Source organism: Castor canadensis, chromosome 2 (genome assembly GCF_047511655.1).
Source record: "Castor canadensis chromosome 2, mCasCan1.hap1v2, whole genome shotgun sequence".
Taxonomy (NCBI): domain Eukaryota; kingdom Metazoa; phylum Chordata; class Mammalia; order Rodentia; family Castoridae; genus Castor; species Castor canadensis.
In genome coordinates this window covers 48,232,286-48,252,322 of record NC_133387.1, presented here as the reverse complement: position 1 = coordinate 48,252,322, position 20,037 = coordinate 48,232,286, and the positions used below count along the sequence as shown (strand labels likewise).

The 20,037-nt window shown below is 35.5% G+C and overlaps 1 protein-coding gene across 5 annotated transcripts in view; it reads right to left on the bottom strand.

The window, feature by feature from the left end:
• Window positions 1-20,037, bottom strand: part of Sgce (sarcoglycan epsilon) — a 73,933-nt gene that overhangs the window by 51,872 nt on the left and 2,024 nt on the right. For 3 of the 5 annotated variants that reach the window (XM_074064726.1, XM_074064725.1, XM_074064727.1), the window contains exon 2: window positions 7,107-7,214. The exons of the other annotated variants lie outside the window; for them this stretch is intronic. In XM_074064726.1, the coding sequence (XP_073920827.1) occupies window positions 7,107-7,214 (108 nt within the window). The remainder of the gene's footprint in view (window positions 1-7,106; window positions 7,215-20,037) is intronic. 5 annotated transcript variants of the gene reach the window in all.

Below are 20,037 nucleotides of genomic sequence, written 5' to 3'. Positions count from 1 at the left end.
TTATTCATGTGTACTCAATTGCCTTTCTGCAATCTGCAGAACTGCATACTAGCTGGTCAGTTACCTTGGCAACTCCACAGTAAATCCTGCTTCATTTTAAGTATAGTATGCCATTCACTTTGAGAAAAACATGATACAGATGTATGACATATTCATCATCCAGAAATGGAAAATGACTACGCCACTATGTTTTGTTTGTGAAAATAATACTTCCTTTCTGTAGCATCAGTTTAAATTTTGGGCATCCACACAACATTTTAGAGAAGAGCTCGTTCCTTTTCCCTTTCCTATTTGTTACTTCCAAAACAAATAGCTCTTCAACAGAGGCCATTTGGGTAGTATTTACACCTATGTTTTCTTTCAAAAACAAAAATGACACAGAGCATCTGAAGCTGTAGGTTCTTGTTCTAAACATGAGTTATATCAATAATGCTGATAGGGTTTGCAACAACACCCACAGAGGTTGTCACTAAGAGTTAATATGCATTGTACTCACTCATGCCTTGCTGGTACCCACAAGCCATAAGCTTAATACATATTGTTTTCTTAAGAGCAAGTCTTAAATATCAAATGTAAATACCCTAAAATGCCACAACACTTAAATCTAATAATCTTTGCAATATACATGTGTACAGTACCATGCTAATCAAGCTGAGGTCACAGGATTTGGTCTCTCTGTGTACTGCATGGTTCTGCAATCTTCTACGGCTGCAAATCCATTACCTCTGCAAACACATGCCACTGGATACAAATGAAACTGGAAACCAGTGTGTGCCTAAGTCCCGTGCAAATCTATCAACATTAATGGGCAAAACAATTAAGGCAAAAGTTCAACCCACAGGGGATTAAAAAATATTGTCTTCAAATAGCAAAGGCAGCTAGATTTGCAAAGATTAAAAACTTCTGAAAACAAGATGTCATAAGTAATAGAATTTTTTAAAAGGACAAATTATGTATCTGAGTAGAGAAGAGCCAGAAAGCTATGTAGGTAAATAACCAGGTTTATTATTTCACCCTTCCTAAGCGCCAATGTCTCTCATTACTGTGCTACCAAAATCCTGTCCACAGGACTATTCTCTGTATGTTTTAGACATAGGGTTTAGAAACTACAGACCATTTCAACAACTACATATTATGTGACAGCACAGAACCAAGAATCAAATAACAGATCGTGATAGCAGTAGCAATAAAGTGAGACCTCATGCTAGCTAGATTGCGTCCTATTTTCCTTTACTAAGAGTCCGTTGGAAAGCTTCTCTCTTCATGATGAAAATATAATGGTATGCATTTGTGTGCTTACTTACAATTCCCTAAAAACAAAAGCAAATTTGGATGTATTTAGTAAACATTAAATTATTGAAGTATTATGGTGGTGCATTGCTAATGAATCTTTGACATGTAACTTCACAATTATCACAAAGATTATTCTAAATGACATGTGCACGTGAGCACACATGCACGCAGTCCCTTCTCTACAAAAAGTCCAGAGAATAATTACCAGATCTGTGTCTGCGTCATCAAGAGCAAGCACACGGCTGTAAAGATAAAATGGACACTCAGTGTGAGACCTCAAAGTTCAAGCTAGACTTAAATCTTAAAGCTCTCTCTCTTTTGAAATCTTTGAAAAGAAAGTTATAAACTGTTGTCAAGATTCAAGTCCAGGAGGCCGTTATTAGATACCAATTATGTATATGTCTCTCTTAGACATGCTTTATCAACAAATTAATCACTATAAAAGACCCATTTATATCATCTAATTTTTAATGTTTACAAAGGTAGAAGAAAATCTCAGTTTACCAGGAACCCCATGGAACGAATCACTCTAGACAGTGGATTTTTCTGAGGCACTCAGGGGTCGATCCTTTTTCACGATGGTGTAAGATCATCATTTTGCACATCAATTACTGCACTCCGCTCCATTACACAGCAACGCCCTCATGGACTGTTTGGTTGCCTTGTCATTTACCGATCACACTAGCGGGTCCCTGCCTGCTAATGCTTTTTAAGGTTGTATGTTTTATAGATTTTCTGTTTTCTCGTCTGTAGACAAGTTGTCAGCTGTCATTTCTCATTGCTATCAGTATGATTCCTATAGCGGCTTCTCTATCCCCTCTAATTTGCTGTTATTAATCTGCTGCAGGTTTAGAAGCCAGACTACTAAATAGGCGGGATTGCGCCTTAAATTAGGAGCAAATAGGTGCAGTTTTAACACATGTGGTGCTCTGCTAGATGTAAAAAACACAGAAGCCTACATTTGCAGCATCTCTCTGGCTGCTCAAAGACCCTTTTGTGGTATTTTATGATTCTTAGTTGACGCAGTACACTTGTAAATAGATGATCTCATGATAATAGGGATAGAGCTGTTACTTGAAGCAATAGCAGCATAAACTCCACGTATTAAACACATTCAGAAATAAGTAAGTGTACAATTAGAAGTCTTAATTCAACCCATATGCTATGTAAACATGAGCTATAAGTCAAAATGGATGTAAAGTATTGTATAAAATAATTTTGTACATGTTTGATATGTGGGAAACAGACTGCATAATATAAACAGCTCTATGGATTAAATGATATAATACCCTTAACAGTAGCTAAATCAGTCTAAAAGTAACTTACTAATAAAAAAGTAAAGTCTATTTCTAAAAGCATTTCAATAAAAGTCAATACTGCACTTTGAGGTGTTTCTAACTCTAGATTAAGTAAGATAAATTCAAAAGAGCTTCATTTAGATTATTCACCATATTTCTGGGCTTTGGATGTATGTTGTCAATTTGCCTCTCGTGTTCAGTTTTAAGATGTTATCCACTGGCAAGCAGCACACAGGTGCTTTGAGTCCAAATTACTTAAATAAGGTAGTATATATTTCTCAACTGTTCATAGCATTTCCCTTAATGGTTAAGTATTACCTGGAAAAAAATTATGGGTAAGAATGATGAGGAGGATTTTTAAATATGCTTAAAGAGCCTGAATAGCCACCTATTCATTACAGCTTTTAAAATGATTTTTACCCAAGCAACAGGGCATGATCATCCTGACAATTATACTTTCAGTACTGACAGGAAAATGAAACTTCGTGTTTTTTATCTTGCAGTTTTACCAGTCTTTCTCTGAGACTCGGAGCCCCTGCATACACAGCACACCAAGAAGCCGCTACAATTCATTGGAACTGATTACATGAATTCCTTTTGCTGTCGCTGCCTCAAGCGAACTCATTTCAGGGTTTTCAGAGCTTTATATATTTATGGATTCCTTCTTAATTTATTTTGAACATGTTATTACTATAGTCAAATTGAAATTTAATTATTAAACAAGATAACTGCTGTAGAAAAAATATTTTCAGAGGCCTTACTATCTAGCCAGATACACAATCTGTTTTTGTTTTCTCTTACTAAGATTTACCTTGTCTTTTATCAATCCAACTTTATAAATATTGGCTTTGAATCAACAGCTTTTCTCAGCAGTCTGTCTTTCACCTTTGAGTTTATTTAACATCAAAGTACTGCCGGGCCATTCATTTCGGGGTGGGCAGCTATTGTTTTTGTTTTAGCCACAGATAGTCCATGCCTAAGCTGTGGAATTCATCCCAAGGACAGCATTAGATTGCCTCTTTCTCTAAGAGACACGGCCACTTCTGTTTATAGAAGAGAAACTATTGCTTGGATCTTTTTCTACAACAAGATTTTCATGCTTTCTTCTCCCAACCAAAGTCACTTATTTTAATTTTTCCAAACAAATTAAATATCCTGAGCATTATATTATTAAATGTATTTTTCTCTGTTTTTCTTAAATGTCAATATGAATGGGACTACAAATCATTTGTCAATTGATCAATAGAATACTGGTCTCACAGTACGCTGAAATGAAAAGTTGAAAAGGGTGTCAGATGTCATCCTGTCTAGGCATGCAAATGTTTTTATTAAAAAACAGACCAGAACATTACTTCCTACCCAGACATGGCCCTAACTTCCTGCTCAGCTCAGAATTCCTGATCCTCACTACCAATCAGTTGGTTTGTACATACATTCAGGGAGGATCTGTTCCTCCATTTCACTGTACAAAAATGATCCCAGAGGAACTAAGTGACTGGTTCAAACCCACAGAACTTGAAAGAGGAAAAGTGAGGACTCAAACCAGGGTAGTCATTTGTCCAGTGATCTGAACATCCAGGGTAATACATTTGATGAGTCTACATTCTACTATTATATCCCACTATAGTAAGCTTGTTGTGTTGCATAACACTTTAATTTTCTTAATTATCTCTTCTTGGTTTATGAAAAGCCAGATTTTGAAGCTTATTTTATTATTTCATAAAGTTATCTTAATTACACTGCACAAATGGAAATGTGTGAGTTAAAAAAAATCACAATTTCAAACAAATTCAAGTCTACAGGAACAAGCACACCAGAAGGCTAGAAGAGCAGATATTTCAGTCCTCATAGCCAGAGCTTAGGAAGAACACCTCACATCTCTTGTACATGGTCTTTTAAAGTCCTGAAATTCTGGACTCCTTCTTCTTACTTTGCCACCCTTCAGAGGTAAAGAAATATTTTCAGCCCTGAGGACACCTTCTATTTCTTGCTGACCAAGGGGGAAAGGAGTGATCTAGAGAGATCTCCTGTTATAAAGTCATACATTCCTTTATCCTCAGTAAACCAAGGAGCAGTCTCCTTTAAGATGGCAAATCAAGTTATCTAAAGCATGTACTACTACTTTATTACCATGAATATTCAGTTAAAGTTTAACACTTAAGTTGAAAATGATTAGGGAATCTGGACAAAATTATTTTGACTTTGTCTTGGTTTCTTAAGAAAAACTTAGTGAAAATGATCAGTAAACCATTTTAGAATGTGTTCCTAAGGAGGAGAGGAGAATCTGAAGACATTTAATTGAGTTGTACATACATAAAGGCTTATTTCTTTTTACTTAAATTACTCTAATGGCACATTTAAAATGTTAAGTTTTCTACCTCCACCCCAGGGAAAAAAAGAAGAGAACCCAAAGAGTGCTTTTTACGATTTTTGTAACCATTTCATGTGTGTCAAAGTAGAATGCTGTCAAATGTTTTGGTGAGAAGCAAACTCCTCAGAATCCTATTTACAGAAGAAGTACTACCCCATTGCTTTAGTTAAGGATTAGAATATTATTTAAAAAGAAAGTTATACTGCTAAATTAACTTTCCTGTATTAATGCTCTTACAATCTTTTGTGCTTCCATGAAATTGCCAAGAAGACACAAGAATATCATAAAGAACACTTAATATCTGAGATGGTACTTTAATAGGTCTATACAAGCTACTAGTATTTGTGTTATAATTTCTAAAGTGATAAAACAATTTTCTTCAAGTAAAAACGATTGGGAGATCAGGAAAGAAGAGTCTAAATGATGAGACCAGGAGAAACCAAGGAATAAGAAAACGTGACAATCTGAACTGGTTACTCCAATAGATTTGAGAAGGGTTCTTTATTTCTGTTTTTTGGAATTGCTAGTTACTTCTCAAATCCCAAGAAGAAAATCAGCGAGGGCCAATGGGAGCATTAAGTTTGACATAGGAAGAGGCACCTCTTTTGATTCTAAAGGATGCTACATAAAGGCTCGGAATTAATTTCACTAAGAGCAGCACCAAAATGGATGACTGAGTTGGTTAAACAATACTTTTTTGGCAAATCAAACAGGCACAGGAAGGGTATGCTCAGAGAGGACAGAAGTTCTAAGAATCAAAGTTAAAGACAAGAGATAGAAGAAAATGCAACACTAGAAAACAGAAAAAATGGATGTGCCAACGAGGCTGAAGAGTTTCACCATAGTCAATGAACCAGTCTGATAAGGGAAATTAGGAGTGATTCCTTTGAAGGAACTAGGAAGAATCCACTGGATAAATCTAAAGACAGTGTGAAGAACAGAACCATGAGGCCATAGGTTTAGGTTCTGGAACTAGTGCATGCAGTGCTTTTTAAAACAAATGTTTATGGATTTTCATAGGAATTTATTCTTGTAAAACAACATCTTACTATAGATTTTAGCAATGAAAAAATTCTTAAAAGTCCACAGAGGTATGTATGTTTGTTTCAAAGACAACAGGAAAGAAGAGATAGAGTCCCACTGACTGTAAAACAGAGCTGGAGGTAGAAGATTCCAACTGAAGAATAATTTGATACCAACTATAAAAAAGTTAGTGATCATAACTTCAGAGATGCATGAAGAAAATAACATAAGCAAGCACTAAGTTGGTTCTATCTAATAAGGCCATCTTATCACATAAGACAAAAATATTTTTATCAATATTAGAAAATATTTTATAGACACTTTGGTTATTCCAAAATAGAAACCAGGCTACTATTTAGCTCATGACCACATATAGCCAGTAATTGAGAGAAAGGGGAGGAGCATAAAGTTAAAAAAAATCAAGAAATACTAAGTTATAGTTCATAATGGTAACTGACATTTTAAAAACAACTAATAATTTGATTATTAAATGTGCCATTTCACAGGTCATGGAATATTGCTGATGGGCACACATAAATAGTGAAGAAAGATTTAGAAAGGTCAACCTATCATTCAAAGGTCATGACATCATTCAACAGAAAACAAGTGCCAACTTGTAGCCAAACATCAATTTGGTTTTGCAAACCAAAATCATTCAAAAGTGCACAAAATATCTTATGATCATTTTCTAAGTTTTCATAAAGCTATTTTAAAATTGAATGTGTTAATTGTATTTTTAATGTTTTTAATGTTACAAATAAATTATTATAATAACCACAATGGAACAATTTTTATAAGTGGTAAGCTAGTGACTGGATAAGGGGCAACATAGGTTAAAAACACATATGATTTTTTAGTTTAAAAAAAAGGGCAAAACTATAGCAAAGGAAAATGATGAATTAAGAACACAGGATCAGAAGTTTTAGAAGATTAAGAACACAAAATTTTACTTGTTCAGACTGACTTATTAAAACACACGCACGCACGCACACACACACACACACACACACACACACACACACACACACAAGACCAAAAAAGAAAAAAAAGCAAAAGGACTATTGGAAGGGAACATTTAATTGACTCCCAAAAGGGGATTCACATTGATATCCTAAACTCACCATCTTTCTTCCCAGCAGCCATTTTTCTGCTGATAATAAAACTGTTGGCCTGTTTGGTCTTCCAGTTAACTGTTCCATTTATGACATCAGCACAGCTTAATAAAAATGCTTTTCAGAATAAAACAAATGCACAAAAAATGAAATTAATGTCAAATCAAAATTCTATCACAGGTCATGTACTATTAATTGGGATCAGATTACTGCCAGGCTAACTAGCTGCTAACTTCCAGTCCACAAGTGTTTGCAGCATGCCAGGTAAACAAGACACAGTTCCTGCCCAGCAAGGAGCTTACAGTCTGTGAAGATTGGTAATTTATATACAGAAATGTATATTATTAAATCATATAAACAACACACACACAATGATAGAAAACATAAGTGCTACAAGAACACTGAAAGGGAGACAATAATCTCTGGCTAGGAATGTTACATTAAGTAGATGTATAGCTGAAGTTGGAAACACCAAACTTGCAGCAGTGAATAGGATTAGTGTTAAGAGATACTACATAGGAGCTATCACAAGAATGTAGGGTAGCAGTCGGTTTGAAGCTAGAGGAAAGACAACACGGCACCAGTTACAAGACAGCAAGGAGATAACACTGACAGTACTTTTTGAAATTGCTGGGTAGAGGGCTAAAGGAGAATCAAAGATGGCTTTGAAGTTTTGTACGTAGGGTAGGGATATATTAGGAAGCCCAGAACAGTGATTAGCTCCAGGAGAAAAATGATGAATTTAATTTGGGATATGTTAAATTTAGGGTACCAGCTAGACATCCAGGTGAAACCACAGAAGAAGGTGGGAACAGAATTCTGTTTTATAAGAGAATACTATGGGGCTTCAGAGGAAGATTTGAAGTTCTTCTCCATAGAAACAGCTACTGAAGCCAAAGTCCCAGTGTAATTCCTTAAAGATAACGTATTCCCAGGTAGTACAACAGAGGCCCTTTTGTACAAGGTGACCTGGACCATACACAGTCATCTTGCTGACCCATTTATCTGGCTTCTCTCCATTCAAATTGCTAATCTTATTGCTTACTTTTCAATTTTCTATCCTTGCCTTTCAGATTTTTATATGTGGGTACCATTTTTCTGCCAACATTGGCTCTCCATCCTATTCTCCCTTCCTCCATCTCTCTCAGTTAAGTTCCTTCTGCGTTTAGCAGAGCCACAGAGTCCCCTAAGACTTACCCCATAGATTCGTTCTAGCTGCTAGACCTGAAATGCAGTAAGAAAGAATGCACAAAAAGTAGGAGGGATGGTAAGGGCGAAGAACAAGCAGTAAACACACTTGCATATGAAAAAAAAGAGAGGCAGTCGGAGAGGCTGGACAACTGAATCTGAAGTGTCACTCACACCAATGGAAGAGACATGTCAAGAAAGGGACTGTGATTAACAACCTAGCTTACTGCAAAAAGTTCAAAGAAGATGAGAACTGAGAAAAGAGTGCTAGATTTGAAAAGTAAGATGTCACTGGTGACCCTTTGAGAGAGGAGTCCCAGTGAAGTGATAAGAGTAGAAGCCAGATTGCAAAAAGTCAAGATGCGGATGCTGCAGTCAGTTAGTCTTTTAAGAACACCGGCAGAATGAAGAGGCAGAGATCAAATGATAGGCTGTGGAGGTGAAGGTGGAGAAAAGGCTTGCCATTTTTGTACAGGAAAACTTAGGTTTGGTACATAAGCTCTGGGAAAGATGTAAGGGCAGAGAAAGAGACCAAGGATAAATAAAAGGAGCATGATTAATGGTACACAATCCAAGAAAAAGCAAAATGGGTAGGACCAAGCATATATATTACAAATAAAGAAAATACTTCATGAATGAGAAAGTAATGACAAATGAAAAGAGAAACACTTAGAGGGGCACAGCAAAGTTAATGCTGAAAGTGCTTCCCACCTTAATACATCAAAGATAACTGTATATTTACTTTTCAAACTAGATTTTTAGTAAAATTTTGAATTTAAAATATGAGAAATACCAATTTCCCTCCTAAAATGAAAAAAGAGTATAACCAAAACCCAGATTATTAAGAATAAACAAACCTCAGGCCATTATTTCAGTGGTCACAGGAAGTAGAAATCAAAGGCTCTAGCACCCCAACAAAAAAAGCTACTTAATTGGTACTCGGTTTTCAAACTACATAAGCTTAATATACTAGCTTTATCTACTAAACACCCAATCATATGAATGAGCTGATTCAAAAATGGTTGATTTATTTAATAACTGAAATTATGTACTTTCAAATCTAGAGAAAATTATAGTCCTTAAACAACCAAATGAATCTATTGAAGTGTTTGACAATTATAGAAGCTTAACCTTGAGAAGAAATGGAGTAAGTCCTGCAGACAAGCAGACACTGTCTTGGGCTCCCTAGTTTGTGAACTGGGTAGTTAACCATAAACAAAGAAAGGATTGAGTACCCAGATAGCTACTCTTTCCTTCCTTCCTTTTTTCTAGTGTAGCAGATCTGAAGTCTATGTTGTACATAAGAATTATTGTTTAGAGTTTTATATACAAAACTACACATATTGTACTTTCCGGGTGATTTAAAGGATTAAGTAGGATAAATTTAAGTCTATGGAGTTTTTTTCTTGCATTCTTGACTTCAGAACCTGATTAACGCAGTGTAAAGTTTAACGTCACTGCACGCCCTTGGCTGGTGAACTAATGTATCACTGTCATACTTTCCAGGTCTCGTATAAGGACAGTATAGTTGGCTTTTACACAATTCCAAATACAAATCTGACTGGTGTCTCAATTGTTAAAAATAAGACCTGGTAAAATAGTTTTAAAGTATCTCACAGATACTGCTTTGAGCACATTCATTTTTTAAAAGTTCTCACTGATTCATACAAAGTCCAACTTTGACACAGAAGATTGAACCCCAATAAACCTAAATAAAAGGATAACTTTTTATGGCTCTACTCACCAGGCAATGCTATTAAATGTAAGGCACAAAGGCATGGATAATGTAACTGCTTAAATATTCAACTCTCATATGTTGTGAGAGAAATCTCAATAATATGGAAATAATTATTTGTTTTTAATTGTGTGCTGAACATCATGGGTGCACTCGACTAACTTCTTAAATAGAAAATTATTGTAATCTGTACACTAACAAGTGGAGAGTATTCACTGAAGACTAGTATAGCTTTATTTTCATGAGAAAAGGACCAGTGTACTTTTTTTCTGTGAGAACCAATTTCCTTAGAATGGGAAAGTATGACTCAGTTTTTAAAATATTTATCCTGTACACAACTTCTCAAGATCAAATCTAATGTGTAAAGAAATGTCAACCTGTATAGACTGGTTCTTGGACTGACTCCAAAGATAACGGACCATCTTCAGAAATCTTAAAAGGAAGAGAGAGAACGCTACTGTGTTCACCAGGTTCATGATAATTTATTCTACAGTTACACCTGGGTCTGTGTTTTGTTCTAATTCACAAACACAAAAGCAAAGAACATTATGCATTCTGTGTTTACACAAAACAAGCTAAGAAAACATCTACAAAATTTTCTGGGATGTTACTGTACACAATTTACCCAATTCTTGAATGCTTCCCTACAAAATAATCAAAGCCTGCATGAACCCAAAGGTGGCTAACATATCCTCAAGTTCCCTAGAAACCATACCATGCCTAAAGTTTGTCTTAAGATTCTGTGATTCATTCTGAGTCTTACAGAAGCATGACTACAATTCATCTGGCCCAGGGCATGCACTCTCTGAAGAGATATTACTCTTTCACAAACCTGAATAATTTGCAGACTGGGGGAGGAGAGGGCTGCTATTTAATAAAAGCAATTGAAGAGCTATGAATAGTGACTGATTGCTGATGAGCTAATCAGAATGTCAAGGGATAGAAATAATAAATAATAACTTGCTCAGACATCACTGTCCAAGTAAACAGCAGGATATGCAGAAGGAAATTTAATCTGATAAACACACTCACCTTAGAACCAAACTGTCAAGGTTTTCTCTGTCCACTGCTTCCTTTATCTCTTTTGATATTCTACTCTGAGAGGAATCTAAGACTTTGTTTTCAGAAGATGAGTGTGTAACTTACATCTCCCACATCTCTTCCCCTCTCTCCTCCTACAAGTGACTCTGCTGCTCCCTTGCCTTCCACAATTCCCCCCCTTCCTTTGTACAGCTCTCCTTTAATTTCAAAATGCTTTTTATATTAAAATTTTTTCATATTTTTTGCGCAAAAAAAATTTAGTTGGCCATTACTTCTTATCATTATCAACCATGTTTTAAGTGGTAAGTGTTACATACTAAGAATTTTACACATATTAAGTAATTTCATCCTTAAATCAACTATGTGAAACAGGTAGTATTCGTTCCATTTCACAACAGGGATAAGAAGTTTTAGAAAATTATGTAAGTGGCCACTGGTCACAAATTTATTAAGTAGCAGAGTTGGATTTTGAACCCATTTTGTGAATAGCTACAAAATCTATGTTTTCCATTCATCAACTCTACTGCTAAATAGTTACGTAAGAAAGAAATTTGTAAGCCATATATTTTTATGTAATTTGTGATACCATTATTATTACTAGCATGTCATCTTCATCTTATTTTGCTCCCTGTGAAAACATAAATTGTCTGACTCCTGGCTTAGAAATAGCTAGCAACAAAGCAATGCTATTGTGACACGGTGTAAATTAACCCTGTGCACTATGTGCACCAAAACAAAAAACGAACACCAGGCAGTTCGTGGAGAGAAGAAAGCTAAAACATTAGTGAGAACATGCAGGGAAAAACGCTTTGCTGGAAACTGCCTGCAATAACCTCTGAAAGACACTGGGAAAACATATTCCTAAGAGAAGTGTAACAGCAAGACTTTAAATCAAGAATGCCGGCAGAAGCGGCTTCCTAAGTGCTAAAACAGAAAAGTCTGGCAGAGAAGAATAAAAGCATCTATTTCATACAATTAAAAAATTCTTAGAATTTTATAATCTTTTCAAAATTAAGTAAGATATAAGAGACTGCAGAGTAAAATAAAATTGGACTATATAAAGGTAGTGTTTAATATCAGCACCTGTGAAGTAGAATATCTGGGTTCAAATTCTAGTTTTTGTTCATTGACCAAGTTATTTCAGTGTCTCTGTGCCTCAGTTTCCTTGCCTGGTAGAAATAGAGAAGTCCTCACATTCTAAAAGCACTGTATTAAGTGAAAAAATACATTAAAAACTTTTAGAAGAGTGCTTAGTACATAGTGATGACCTCAAAAATAGAACTATTATTATATTTAATATTCAACTAATTTTAAGAAAAAAATTTGGACTTCTTTAAATGTGATTTCAAAAAAAATAAAGCTTCAAATGAAAAAATTGTCATAACAGCTGGCATTACATGGCATTCTCTTCTCTTTTCTCATAATCATGACATATGAAAAATGGTTATATTTCTATGGCTGAACAGAGCAAACACTAGAGGCTCCTCGGTAGCGGTACCAACAGCCCAGTGGCTTCAACCATTCCAAACTCTTACCACACGGCTTCCCAACAGAGCTGAGAAGAGGGCATCTGAGTGCACTGAGTTAAGGCATCTGGCTGAAAGCAACAGTTTAACCCTTCCAAAGAAAGCCAGATGCAATGAGAAATCTACTTATAATCTTATGCTGTCTCATAAACTCTTAGGTATTTTTTCCAAGGAAACAAAACAAAAGCAAAAAGAAAGAAAAAAAAAAGATGCCATGTGCACAAGATTCAATTATGCACTAAACACAAATACTGAAATTGGGTGAAAATTAAAATGGCCAATATGAGAAGTGTGTGTTTGGACAGACTAGTTAGTGGAAATGGTCGATAACTAATTTCTCTTGTTAGTTTTTGGTTTTCTCAAAAAGCATAGGAAGAAAAGTTGGAGATTTTCCTCCTGTAAACAGTACTGTCTATCACAGAAATACTGGATGAAAAAGGAGTTCCAGGGGACTTTTAATAAAAGGAATATATAATATATGCTATGTACATCATTACAATTTAATGTTCTCATAGAAAACACATAGGGCTGTTTTAAAATTAATAAAATTAGTGAAAAGCAGAATACAAAACAGGATGCACTCTGTGAAATCTAGCGTAATAGTGCAATCTAGTGGAAAAGAAAATAAAAGCAAAGTGCACGCTGAGGGAAGTGAAGCTGTCGGAAACATTTCTGCTCAAAATAAAAAATAAAACAATGCTTACAGAATTTTTCCAATGAAGAGAGCTCTAAAAGAGAAATAGTCTCATATTGGGTGTTTGCTTTAAGCTATCATTAATTTTCCTAATTATAGAAGCTATACATTTGACTTGTAATACACCAGGAAGGTGTAAACTACAGAAGGGCTCTCACATGTTTGCCTTGTCACCCCGCCAAGGCCACTGCCTACAATGTACTCCTCATTGTTTTTGCATCTTTCTATATTCTGTGCATATGAAAACACATTTGTACACATGGACACATACACCGTGCTCCTCTGACCAAACTAAGACCCTCTTCCAGCATTCTTTATCCCATTAGCCTCATGTAGACACCTTATCCGGGCAAACTCTACCACAAATTCAACCCAATAACCTCTTCTGTCATTTTTTATCCCCTCAAAATGTCCTACCTGCCTTCATTTCTCTGCCACCACTTTATGTCACCATCTCTATTCTGGATTACCACAGTCTTCAAACTGGGCAGCAGAATCTATTCAGGCTCCAACCTTTTCTTTACCAAGCAACTAAAGTACTCTTTTTGAAATGCAAATCTGATCTTGTCCTGTGTAAAGCCCTGGTCTTAATATAAAGATGAAACTCCTTAGGGTGGTCAGTCTTTGAGGTCCTAGAAACAGTTACTCCTTACCTCTCTAGCTACAGTTTTCTTGTTGTCCCCTTCTCCTTTGGCTTCAGCCTCAATGCACTTCTCTCAGCACTTTTTAGATGACATGTTCTACCTGCCCCAGGACCTCTGCGCAGCAGTTCTTTTTGCCCCAAATCTCACCTTCACCTCACTAATATTTATACATTCTTCACCTCTGTGCACTTCCTTGGAAAATCCTTCCTAAACCATCCCACAATTTGGCCAAATCCTATCTGAAGTTCTAGTAGTGTTTATAACACTTAGCTTAGTTCTAAAAGTACATTTATATGTGTAATTATTTGATTAATCTTCAAACATTAATCCTGACAATATCATTTCATTAATCTTTGTCAACCCTAGTACTGTAAAAAGTTGAACTGTGGCTGGGACCATGTATTCCCAGCACAGGGTCTCAAAATCACTCAATATCCCCAAAAATAAATAAAACAAAATAATTACTCATTCATAAAGATTACCACTTTTTTTCTATTTTCATTATTACTATCAATACTACAATAAATATCCTTATCTATATCTTTGATCCCTGTCACCAGTATATCTGTAAGCTAAACTTCCAAAAGGAAAAAGGCTAGACAAAAAAGAAAGTACATTTCAAATTCTGATAAGACATGTAGCAACCTGTTCTTTTTCCACTTCTGCAGTACTCGTCTTTGATTAGAATCAACTCTGTAACTACAGAAAATAAAAGATGTCAAAGGTGCTACATTGATTAACTGTTTCACGGGAGAGAAAAGCCGATGACATTTTACTGCATTGTAAGAAACACTAATTTACTAAGGAGGAAAAACAAAAATCCTTGGGGCTAATTTTTTCTTTTCTTTTGCATCCAGAGCTAAAAGAGCAACTATACTTTTATGTCTTACTATGAAGAAACAGGGAACTAAAATATTTCATTTTAACTGCTACAGGAAAATTAACTGTGAGTTCCTTTCAAATTCCCAGTGAACTCCAAATCTCCATGATAATCAAAGTGGTGACCAGATGAATGAGAAAAAAAGCTAAAGAATAGGAAAGAATTTACACCAAAGCTGCCTAACTCCTAACCATTTTTGAAATGAGCGGCTTCATTTATCAGAAAAGAAAGTCTGTCCTTCTATGTCACAACAGATGCCGTGGTGATTCCCGTGACACAAGCTGCCAAAGATCTATTCTAAAAATCTGATTAGTCTAAGTTAATTAGATAGAAAGTGAGATGTGCTAAAGATGAGTGATTTTTAAATAATAAAATGCATAACTACTGTATACAAATTCTTAAAGATACAAAAAAAAAAAAACCAAAACCAATTCTACCAGAGTGACCCAAGAAGAAAACAACCCTTTAGCTTTTACTAACATATTAATGTTTCTGACAATATAACAATACAATTGGATCAGCAATGAATGTTTTGGAGCTACCTATTAATTTCCCAAGATAACTTCAGTAAGTTTTAAAACTTAAACATTGGAAATTAGTACACCTCAAATACAGGAGTGCATGTGAGTAAGCCCTGCATTCAAGGAACTGCAAGTAGGCGCCTGCAGAGCAGGTGAGTGTTGACAAGCCAGAACCTCACCTTTGAGCATTTCTCTCTGGGAAATATGAGCTCAGCCCAAGAATGCCTGTGGCATCTCCAACTGGGAAGGCAGCCATGGCTACTTGCCGTGTGTGTTATTACAACCTCACATAAGTACATGGCACTTTTACAAAACAGTAGAATAAAAAGAGAGAAAGTTGCTCAGTATGAAAAAATACACTTCACACACTCAGAGTGAGAATGACTCTAATTCTGACCTATCAATTGGAAAGGAAAAAGTTCCGGGTATGAGGCAGAAGTGAAAGCAGCAAGGAAAAGTTGATTCAAAAGATAAAAGAATTGTCTCTCCTTTCTTCGCCTCTGTCACCGGAGCCGCTTATAGTTTGTAAGACTCCCAGGCATAAAAATATTTTATATGTGGTCAGAAGAGGGGTCCTGAAAAGAAGTCCTGCATCCTCCACAAATTCATTTTGAGCAATCATATTTTCAAGGTTAGATGTGATAATCAAAATCAGCAACAGACAGATGAACAGATACAAATGAAAAGTCTGCCCCAAGGCATGTCTGAGACTCTAAGAATGTGCTTCCTGAGACGGTTAGGAACCAGGCTCACCTAGACTAGAGGTAAAGAGCACACAGGTAGAAAGAACTTTGGATGGAAAGGTTTTCTTTTGCTACTGAAAAGCTGAAAATGGTAACATTATCAAAAGGAGATATATAACAAGGCAGGCAGCAGAATGCTGAAAGGAGAACTTGCCCCACATTTCCTGTTGGGGAAGAAACAGCCAAGCGCTGAGCTGTCCTGAACCTGAGGTCAGCATCTCCCCTGCCTGGTAATACAGGGCACCTCAGCATCCCTGGCCACTCTGCCTGAGAAGCCAACTCCCAAGGAGAACAAGACACACCAGAAAAAGAGTGACCCTGGGAAGCAATTTAAGACCAAGGCATTTTACCGGGCAGAAAAAAATCTTCCCTTTTTTTCTTAGATTTTCCTGTTTGAAATGAAATGGGACAGAGGACAGAATGTATCCTCTTGCAGCTATTTTCAAGTTGTAAGACATCAACTTGTAACATAGGGACCATTCTTGTTAGACAGTTTATCAGAAAAAATTTAAATATTTCTATCATAAATGTCTATATTGGATACACTAAAATGTTTTCAGGGCCTTCAAATTAAATGTTCATTACAAGAACATGAATATTTCTGTTATTTTAAAAGAATTAAACAAGTAAAGGAGATTGTCTTGGTGAGTTGCATTGACTGTTAGAAAGGTCTCCAGCTGAAATTTTTCTGTACCTTTCACCCACTGATGCGAGTTGTGCTTTTCGAAGCAAAGAGAAGGGAGTTTATGTCTACTTTTACTCTGCTCAAGTTAAACACTTCCAGACCCTCTGAGGATTTCTCCTGTGACAGAATTACCAGACCCCTCACTCTCCCCACAGACTGTTCTGGAAGACGTCTAATTTGTCAACGTCTTTCTTTCAATGTGACAGCCAGAAATGAATACAATTCTACAGATGTGGTTGATTAGAGGAAGGTACTATTAATTTTTGTGACACACGGACATTACTCTATCACCAAAGTCTAACTCTGAATTTTTTTTCTTAAGCCCCATCATGCCTCTGGTTCATATTAACCTTCTTTTTCCTAAAGAACTGCCACTATACAGTCACCTCCTTCCTTCCACATCAATGAACAATGATGCATTTACTGCTATAAAATATCTTTTTGCTTTCAGCATAGCACTGCACTCTACTTAACTAGTGTTTAACTCTAAATTCTGTTATCTGTTTGTAACAGCTATCCCTTTTCCAGTCATCCATGAATTTTAAAGCAAACCTCCTAGATCTTTGTCAAAATCATTCATGCAAACGTTAAACAAGAGAAGACCCAGGGCAAAGGTTTGTGACCCTACCAGGGTTACTCCCTGACTCAAACCCAGTAACCCACACACCTGGCCAGTGCTGGTTCCAGCCAACCTCTCACTTACACAATTCTGTCAATTAGTATACACCATCTCTCATACATGAGCAGCCTGCAGCCTTGACAATTGCTTTGCTAAAAGCAAGACTCACTTGTCTTTCAAAACAAAGTGTAAAAGAACTACAATATTAAAATTATGATTCTATCAAAGTATGCAAGCACACAGAGCAAAGTGCAGAAAGGAAGGTGTGTCAGTGAAAATGTTTTAGTGTCAGGTTGTAAGACGGGATTTCTCCTTAATTCAATGTTTTTAATACAGTTACATTGTTAAAAGAGCTTTTTAAACACTGGAAATTATGTAGAGAGAATTTGGCTTGGAAGCAATCCATGTGAAATAGCTCTAAGAGCACTGAGAATCTATCTTCTACCAACCTGAAAACTCTAAGCAGAAAAAATATTTATTTGAAATGACTTGTTGATCCCTAAAAACACCAGCTTTTTCTTCTTCTTCTTCTTTTTTTTCTTTTTAAACTGCATTGCTGTTTTAGACTTAATATTTCTGGAAATCAGGGAGATAGTAGACAGAGAACTGGATCTTGAAGTTCAGAAAAAGTCTGGATGGTGCATGTGACTGTCTGTTTGTCTGTTTCTGTTAGGGAGGTTAGGAAAATCTGGAAAGAAAAGAGTCATCATGTTGATATTTCTCTGAATCTCTGGACTAAAAGAGAGCAAAGTGTAAAGGTTCTCACCCAGCCTAAGAATCTCTAACAGACCCATAAACTGATATCATCTACTCATCTAGAGTCATTTTTTACACTAAGAGTAGGAAATAAGACAAATGATAAAATGTATTTGGCTGTAAGTTTTAAGAAAAGGGATCAGGTAGAATAAGTGTGAACAACTGGTAAAAAAAAAAGAAAAGAAAAAGCAGTGAGGTGGCTGATTATTTTGGAGAAAATGCAATCGGTAAATATGGCACTGATCAGAGTCACAAACAATCTGAATATTTGACTTGAGAATTTTTTAACAAGCCAGGATTTCTTCACCGCCTTAGTATTTTGTTTACAGGATGATTTTCATCAATGGAAAACTAGTGTTGGAAACTGGATACAAGTTACCTTTAACTCTGTGAGATTATCTCTAACCAGTTTTTATGGTGTTGTTCCTTGCTATTTTCAAAGTCTGTGAGACAAGTGAAAATTCCACTTGGCTTAGAAATACAATTTGTTCACCATACTAGAAGTTATGCTAAATACATGAGGTAAATCAACAGCTGTTAGATTTATGGCAAACTGTTAGAAAAATGGATAAAAATGAGCAATACAAAGTCCAGTTACTATTTGACAACTGAAAACTCTACTTTGTTTAGAAATAAATTTCCCCTACCATATTAGAAATTAAGACAAATACAGATGGTAAAACCAGGAAGTTCACAGATCCACTCAAATTGCCATTAAAAAATGGATAAAATGTTCAAATAGAAAATCCATTATTATTTAACATGTGAAAATCCTATTTTGTTTTGGAATAGAATTTTCCCACTCTCCTAGAATTAACCTAAATACATGAGATAAATCAACAGCTTCATAGATCTGTGGCAAACTGTCAAAAAAAAAAATAGGTAAAATGTCCAAATAGAGAGACTAGCTATTATTTGAAAATGAAAATTCCACTTGGTATTGAAATACAATTTTCCCACCATACTGGAAGTTAACATAGCTGATAAAGCAACAGCTTGATACATCCAGAGCAAACTCTTATAAAAATGGATAAAATGTCCAAATACAAAGCTCAGCTATCATTTGTCTAAAGTAAATAATGCATACTACCAGCTCTTTTGCCTTGCATTTAACCTTGTGAAAAGCGGGTAGGAAACAGTCAACATCAAGAGCAAACATCTGAGAAAATATAAAATTCACTTAGACTTTAAATGGCAGAACAGTATTGAAAGTTCTTATCTACCAACACTTATTAGGGTTTTTTGATTTTTAAAGTTGTTTTTCTTGTATTAGGTAACAAAAAATCTGAAGTATCTATTAATGTCTGTTATTTTAAATATGGCTTTGTTGTTTTAGCTAGCAAGAACGTTTTATCTAGTTATCTACTAGATATTGGGTGGGGGTTTTTCTTAGAAAATTATATTTCTAAGTAATGTGAATTTTTTCATCTGTAGAATAATTTAAAAAAAAGAAGGAAAAATACCAAAGTGATAGCTAAGAATGTTTACAATAGTGAGATCAGAGGAAATTCTACTCAGTTTTATAATTTTATCCTAAGGTTTTTCATTTAAAATTTTATTTAGAAAATATTTCTTTCTAAAGAAAGCTGCAAATGTAATGTTATTTGATATTTAAAGGCTATTTGGAAAGAATATTATTGAGGAAAATTAATTTGACTCCATTTTTAACCTTTAGAAAGTATATGAGTAATTCTATGAAAAAAAATATTTTTTAGATACCCATGGAAGCATAGAGAAAGTCTGAGAAAGGCTCTAATATTGACCGGCTTTGTTGCAGGGTACCGAGGTTACAGGTGACCTCGATTTTCTTTAATTTCCTAGGGGGTCTCCTGAATTTTGACAATGAGTCAAAATGAGGAATGATTTTTATTATGACAATATAGTAATAAAGTCTTTTTAAAATTTTTT